General features: G+C 36.5%; 1 protein-coding gene across 1 annotated transcript; it reads right to left on the bottom strand.

The window, feature by feature from the left end:
* Window positions 1–4,410: 4,410 nt before the first annotated feature.
* Window positions 4,411–7,089, bottom strand: LOC116775570 (uncharacterized). Its single transcript, XM_061524981.1, has 5 exons — window positions 6,889–7,089; window positions 5,899–6,106; window positions 5,844–5,854; window positions 5,507–5,770; window positions 4,411–5,228 (listed from the first exon to the last, which is right to left on the bottom strand). The coding sequence occupies exons 1-5, from the start codon at window positions 7,004–7,006 to the stop codon at window positions 4,537–4,539; spliced, it is 1,293 nt and encodes a 430-aa protein (XP_061380965.1). The 5' UTR covers window positions 7,007–7,089; the 3' UTR covers window positions 4,411–4,536.
* Window positions 7,090–8,054: the final 965 nt, after the last annotated feature.

Raw genomic sequence — 8,054 nt, 5'->3', positions numbered from 1 at the left:
TTATGATCGGTAAGCTTATTCTCCGATCATAAGCTTTTCTCCAATCACTCAGAAGAAAAATAGCGAATATTGCATCTGTCCCGAAAAAGGAAATACGTCAAGGGAAAATATTTGTTCATCCAGAGCTTAGGGACTACATACTTTTATGCGATAAGGTTTCAAAACCTTTGACACATCCATATAGAATTTAAATTAAGTAAAAAAAGAAAAAAAATAAAATATTGCAGGGAGAGACAGAGAATGTAATAAGTATAGATCGTTTAAAACCTGCATTCACTCCTTTAAGCGCGGAAGATGAAACCCATCCAAATAAGGCAAGCGAAACTATAAACACTAATCTTAAACTATCTAGATTCCGTCGCAGTATTAAACCAACAGTTCGTTTCACCTCGTAACAACATCTTCTTAAATAAATTTATTTCTTACAATACATGTAATAATGGGAAAAACACAAAGCAAAAACATAGACGAGCACATCATTATAGCTCAAAATGGGGCAGGAAGTAGTGCCGCCTCTTCAGCGGCAGCGACAGTAGAATCAAGTCAAACTTCACTAATAAGATACGAAATATATCTACTTTTCATCATCACATGCATCGTGGCAGACATGGCTTACATGACGTGGAGAAAGTGCAAGGAAAGTTACGCGCACTATATGAGACGAGAGCTCCAGGGAAACAAAGCTTAAACAGCGGTTCACCTTCTCAACAAGTGATTATGTAAAGTGAACTTGAATGTTATTGAGTGTTATTTTAAAAGATTTATAGATATTTTTTTTGTTGTTGTTACAATTTAGACTATATACACATTGAATCATATTATATTTTTATTAAAGCAATGTTAGAAATTATTTTAATGACAGTCAATATTATAAATAAATTTGTATGTAGTTAATATGTATTTAAAGTGTGAAATGTTATTTTTGTAATAAATAGTTATGTATCGTAGTGTATACTCAATTAAAAAAAGGGGGAAGTATTGTGCCTAGTATAAATACTATGACATTTGATATTATTATTCAGTACTGTAATAGACACTCAATTAAATGGACTCTTGCTAATATAGTCTTGATATTTCACGCTTACCAAATAAGGTACTATAGATTAAACACAATACCTTAAATTATAGCATTTAGTTAGTTATTGTTAGTTCACTAGTTTTTAAGTTATAAGGCTTTTTGTTCAAATCCTAATGTGGATAAAAACATAAAATTGTGAATGGTCACTAATTGACAGAAGTCAGAACCAGATGGCGATATCATCGATATAGATCACGCTCATTATTGTATGAATTGATTTGGTTAGGGTCCTTCGTTTTTATATTAAGTATGGGTAATTGGTCTCAAATATACCTATTCGCTAGATGAGTATAGGGTGTGGTTTTACTTGTATATAACCCTCTCAGTACATTCGGGAGTGCTTATTGTGTGAGAAAAAAAAAAACAGTAGATAAAACATTGGTCCTACGAGCCGAATCTCGAACATTTGGGATATTTCGAGGTAAGGCCCGTTGTAGAGGAGTGGCTCAATAGGGGCCACGGCGCCCTCAGCTTCCGGCTGACGCAGGTACTTGCCGGACAGGGGAGTTTCGGGAAGTACCTTTGTCGCATAGGCCGGGAGCAGACGTCCCAGTGCCACCATTGTGGTAGCCGCAATGATACGGCGTTGCATACGTTGGCGGAGTGCGCAGCTTGGGCCGAGCAGCGCCGTGGCTTGGTCGCGGCTATAGGTGATGTGGGAAATCTCTCGCTTCCGACTGTAGTGTGTGCTATGGTAGGGAGCGAGTCAGGGTGGTGTGCCGTCGCCACAATTTGCGAGACTGTGATGCTCGCAAACGAGGTGGCGGGAAGAGAGAGAGGCTGCCTTCTATTTCCACTCCCGCAGTAGACGCATTGGGCGCCGAAGGGTGGCCGAATTCCGGCCACCGTAGAGCGCGGCCTGTGGACGGCAGATTCGGGGCATTGTGTCGTCCGAAAACAGTTGCAGGCTTTGAGGCGGCGGCGTGTATTCCGCGGGCGCCTCATAGTTGAGTCCTGTGGCCGGGTGACGGCCGCAGAGTGGGTGGCGGGGCCCACCTGACCATCTGGTGGGTCAATACCTGTGTGGTGGGTGGCGACGAATGCTTCGGCGATACCCGCTCTTCTGACATATGAGTACATGAGGAACACGGGTTGGTTTTTAGTCAGTAAGAGTCTGACAGTCCCCTTCGCCTTTCCCCGAGGTCGACGGGGCTCCATGAGGATTTTCCAACCCGACATAAAAAAAAAAACGAGTCGGCTTTACCCCCATTCACTCGCAGTGGATTATACAGTGGATCATCAGTGGATACACGGAATCTTCAAAGGGAGCAACTGTTGTGTAATTTTTTGACAATCGAGCTCAACCAGAGCGCCACTTGCATCCAGTTCAACCGAGAGATACCATCCTCGGTCAGTTCAACGTGACGTCACTAGGAGGACGTCACGCCGAGTTCAAAGGAGCATCAAGTTCATCGTAACGCCACAGGAGGCGCTACAGTCAACTTAAGAAGTTCTAATGGAAAGTGTTATGTGAAGTGCAACTGTGAGTACACTTGGATTCGTATATTAATTTTAACTTTATGCAATACTTTAGTTAAATGCAGTATTTATCTTTGAGTATTTAAGAATTTTAGACTGTAAAATATTTTAGTTATTAGATTGTGCATGTTGGATAAGATAATAATTTTGAAAAAAAAAAACAACGGAACGGGGAACCTATGCCCGCTTTCCGCTAGGTTATACCAATAGTTTTAAACACTTTTAAAAAGAAAAATATATATATTGAAGTTAGTTTGTACTTAAAATATTTAAAGAACATAATAAAAATTGTATTTCAGTCAGATGTAGTAGAATTTAGAAAACACAATCGATTTGTTATGAATTGAATAAACTAGTTTGTTTTATGATTTTATAATTTTAGTAGGATTTAGTTCTAACTTATATACATTTTAAACTTGTAATAATTTATAAGATTTTGCTCAACATGGAAGGTTTAATGAATGTTATAAAAGGTTTTCAAAATAGGATCAATAAAGGATAATAAATTAAAAAAGGTTAGATTAACTGTAGAATACATAGAAACTCGACAAGAACTATTGGAATAAGATTGGGCGTCATTTAAGGACAGCAATACTAAACTGTGTGAAACTTTAATTCAGATGAAATTGACCAGAAAATCGTTGATATTTATGATAGTGCGGAAGAGGATTACATCACATATAAAACTTTAATGAAGACAACGCTGAATAAAATAAGAGTTGCTTTCGACCCAGTACAAAATGGGGATGGCTCTTTTAATGGTGGGCATAAGTTGTTTCAAATTCATTAGGTAAACTACCCAAGATTGCTTTTCCAATATTTAACGGTAACTATGAAGAATGGACAACATTTCATGATCTTTTTGTATCATTGGTTCATAAAAATTATTCATTAGACAATGTCCAAAAATTACATTATCTAAAACGTCATGTTACCGGAGAAGCAGAACAATTGATCCGACACACTCCCATCACTGAAGCCAATTACGTTCAGTGTTGGGAACAATTACGAAGGCGTTAAAGTAATAAGAAATATCTCACTAATTGTATTTAATAATATTACCATCTTACCCCCAAGTCAAGCGTGCGTAAGAAGTTGATATGTACTAAAGAATACTAAAGACGTTTTACTTCAAAAATAACATTGTTTATCACCTTGTAAACCACATCATAACTAACCAACAAACTATTACATCTCAATGCCCTACCTCACCTACTACCCTTTGATCTAGGTCACTAATGAAATATTTACAATGAACAGTAATTCTTATAATCTTTAGCAAAATGAAGATCTTAAAAAAAGTTATGTTTGATGACAGCCCAAATTAAATTTATTAAGTGGCAGCCGTCACGTGAGAGCTGGACGACGCAATACAAAACGTAGAAAACGGCCGCTAGGTCGGATAATAAACAGTCTTTCCGGAAGCAACGGACGGTCGTGCGAACGTAACAAAGAAAATAGGAGTGGTTTTTTTATTAAATGCCGAGCCATTGCTTACTAAACCCCAGCTCGGAACAGTTTTCATACAACATTTTTGCCTAAGTACTAAGTATCTCTTAAATTGTGGCAAAACTTAGAATCGGTGTTGTCATTTCTTTCCAAAAAATAAACTTTTATAATAATAAGTCAAGTCTCTTAAGGCCGCGCTGACATACTCGTACAACTTAAATTTTTTCTTTGAAGACATCCAAAGACTTATATGACTCCCAGCTGTATTTTGTGTTTCAATTTATATTGTTGATATTAACTTTGTCACACTGAAATATAATTGTAATGAGAGTTTATGTCACCAGATAAGGTAAGATACAGTATAATTGGTTTTTTAACAAAATATGTATAAATAAGTTCTCTAGGATGTTCAATGACCATTTTATTTGTTTTCTCCAGTTATAGTCACAGATGTTAAATAGAAACATGAACTTAATAATTACAGGAGCTATATATACAGACGTAAATTTATGTTTTAATTTTGCAATGTATTAAGTTTGTGCAGTAGATTTAAGTGTTGTATATGCCGAGTAGGTAGAACGGAGCATTGACATCAGGGACGGGAAATTGAGAACTGAGATTCCACCGGCCGACAGAGACAGAGGTTTCTGCGAACATTGTAACATGAAGAGAACTGTCTTCTGATTATCTACATCGAAGTTCTCCCATTTACAATTATAAATTGAGTTTTCGTATGCTGCGCCAGCGTCGATGAGCCTCTGCCCTATGTAGCAATCTATAAATAGTAAAACAAATGTCCATGGCACTTGTATCCAAGTGTTTTCGAGTCCCCCGACCAGTTCCGTCACGAGCGCTAGAATTATAAAAATTAAATCACTGAGAAAAAAAACGCGGAGTTCATGTTCTACCTTATTCCTCAGATTTGTGTTCACTATCTGAAATTTTACGATATCATGCAGGCGTATTTTCAAAAAAATATTTCTCGCTCTTCTTTTGATAACGTATTTGTGATATAGTTTATAAACGTTGTAATATTTCTCACTATCATCCCAAATATTGATCATTTCCTCACTGAGAGCAAGCATTTGTGCTTCTAAGTATCCGATGAGGACAATTATGAAGATCGTTATTTGAACCGTCGTAGCAGCGGAGAAAATAACCGCTGATACCATTAAAACTGATGCTACTTCATAGTTTGGCGACTCTCTCATCGGCTCCAAACCTGAAACGGAAATCTCAGCGATCAGTAAGCAAAAAATGCAATGACTAAGGTACATTGCATTTTAATTCAATTAATTCTTAAGATTCGAAGCCGTTATTAATTTCAAAAAGTAGAATTTAGACATTTAGATCTTCTTTAACACAAAACGAGATGAGAAGTCCTAATATTTCAGTGTTGACTTCTCCATGTATATTCATTATTCACCATCAGCTGGCGATACTTTTTTTTCCAATTAAGTGACAAATTACATAGACACGTTATCAAAATCTTTGACTTACCGTATAAAACAAACAGATCTTCTGTAAAATGGCGACCGGGCCTTATAATAGGCCAAAATATATAAAGAAAGCCATTCATCGTCAACAAAGTCCAGACCAGCGTGGCTTGCGTTTTGACAAGTTTCAGAACTTTCAGAATATTTGTCTCGAAGCGAGTTCCTCTCACCACCAACCCGTTACAGTGGAGATATTCATCAATCAACTTCATGACTGTTTCACATTTCACATTATTAAAATTACATACAAGAGGAAGTGAAGCGACAGCTTATGTAAGCACGCAGACACGCAAGCAACATTAAAAATAAAATCCTTCAATGCACATAACTATGTTCTCAACATGAAAGTAACCTTGATATTTGGATAAATTTAAATATCAACTTTAGATCGGAGACGTAGTAATATACCTGCGACATTTCATATAAAAGAACTTGGGGACTGACGTGACACTGCACATGGTTATGGAAAACACAACCATAGCACTAATGAAGTCCCCGGTCTCCGGACACCGCACCAGCACGAACCAGAGCATAGAGATCACATAAACATAGACATAGCTTGCCCCGGTAAAGATTATCAAAAGATATAGTATGCAGGAAACAGCTGAAACATTGTACACAACTCAAGCCACTTGTTTCTTTCCATATACAAATTTTACAAAGTAAAACAGTTCTCTTGTACAGAGATGTGAAGCTTTCGTAGATACTGCAATACTTGGAATCTCTAAAACATAAAAAAAAATTGCATAATCCTATTAAAATTACAAATACGAAATGTTGTGACGATGAATGGATGTACGTCTGTATGTGCGGCTGCTTGTTGGCCTGTCACGCAAAAACTACGCAACGGATTTTGAAGAACTTTACTGTAACGTACATTAGACATAATTTCGACTCTAAGTTTCTCTTTGAGCCTGATTTCGAAGTCTGCACTGACATATCAGCAGGCAAAATGTAGTAATAAAAAAATAATAAAAATGTAATTGTAATGATATATGTACTTAACATTATCAAAATCGACTGAGCGAACCAGTCGTGGCCACGTCCCAATACCTCCAACCTTCTTCAGGTTATGATGAAACACGACAATCAAATGATGCTATATTCTTGCTATTATATTTTTTATTGCAAATTAAAATATATTAAATGAGAGTTATTATAATATATAGGATTCCAGTGAATGTGAATTTTACATATTCATAAATCATTAGCAGCGATGGCTCAAATCTCTGGGATCTCAAATATAAAACATTCAGCCATAAAAAATCGAACAATCATTTTTCATACAATGAGTTGCAACAGACTAAGATTCACCCGAAATATTTTAAACCAAGTTTTTCCTTTTGCCGACTTTGTTTTACTTATTCTTGTTCATACGACACTTACGCCGAGCTTGCCTCCTGTTGATGTTTATAGTTATTGCCCTCAAAATAGCCCCAACATTCCAGAATATCGCCGGGAGATCACAACGATCTAAATTAAACCTTCCAGAAAGATTCGCCATCGCTGTAACTTACTATGCATCTGTAACTATCGAGTTTATATTGGAGCCACTAACTTTATATGAACGGTTTCCATCGCGCAAAGGACAGATACGATCAAAATACAAACTAAATACACATTAAGGCTTTGTTTGTTGCCAAGAATACATTGAAAACGCGATGACGCCGATAAAATCAATATATCAACAAGGAACTTATTCAACTCAGGTTGCCTTCAACAACTCTTTCTTTTGCTTATTTTTTAATAAATATTAGTTTTTCTCAAAACAAAAAAAAAATAAGCCCGAAAGTAGTTGTAGTAAAATTAAACTATATTCAATATAATGTTAAGTTAATAAAATTGAGCGAAAAAATTAGATCGCACTTCGTACTTCTACTAAATGATAATAATAATCAGTAAACAATATTAAAACCGCGCTTGGAGTAAAATCATTCACGGAGATGTCCTCCTCGAAGATGTCCATCCTCGCCAGTGAATGTCCGATCGAGTCGTAGTTTTTTCATTCGAAAGCCCGTTATCTGGGGTGGTATTATCAAAAATAAATTATTATCGGACCACCAATTCCGATTTTAGGACCGGAAAATGGAAACCGGGTCCCAAAAGAGGTTCGGTATCGAAATGTTGAGGTCGCTTCACTCGACGTGCACTCGAAATGCGAAGCTGCATCTCCTTGTGTACAATGACAAACAATGACAAACCCTGAGTTATAAAGAATAAGTTGAGTAACTATCCATATAAAATACAAACGGTAATCACTACAACATATGAAGACAGGAAGTTAATGAGATCTAAGACTTTCGCGAGTTTTATTCATTTAAATGAAACTAATATATTTCGGATGTACTACGCGAATTTTTTTATTTTAAAACTACATAATCCCCCCGTATCGGTTACTTTTCAGCAACCGTGATCACGGGCAGACGAGATGTGAATGTCTATCCGTTGGGCCTGTTATTTATCATCTAATATATTAGTTTCATTTAAATAACCTAAGTTACTTAATTTTAATTTAAAGTACTTAATTTTTAATGTAAAACTCGCTGTCATCA

This window comes from Danaus plexippus, chromosome 27 (assembly GCF_018135715.1).
Source record: "Danaus plexippus chromosome 27, MEX_DaPlex, whole genome shotgun sequence".
In the NCBI taxonomy this organism is placed as follows: Eukaryota; Metazoa; Arthropoda; class Insecta; order Lepidoptera; family Nymphalidae; genus Danaus; species Danaus plexippus.
The sequence above is the reverse complement of the archived record's forward strand: the minus strand, read 5'-3'. Positions and strand labels throughout refer to the sequence as shown.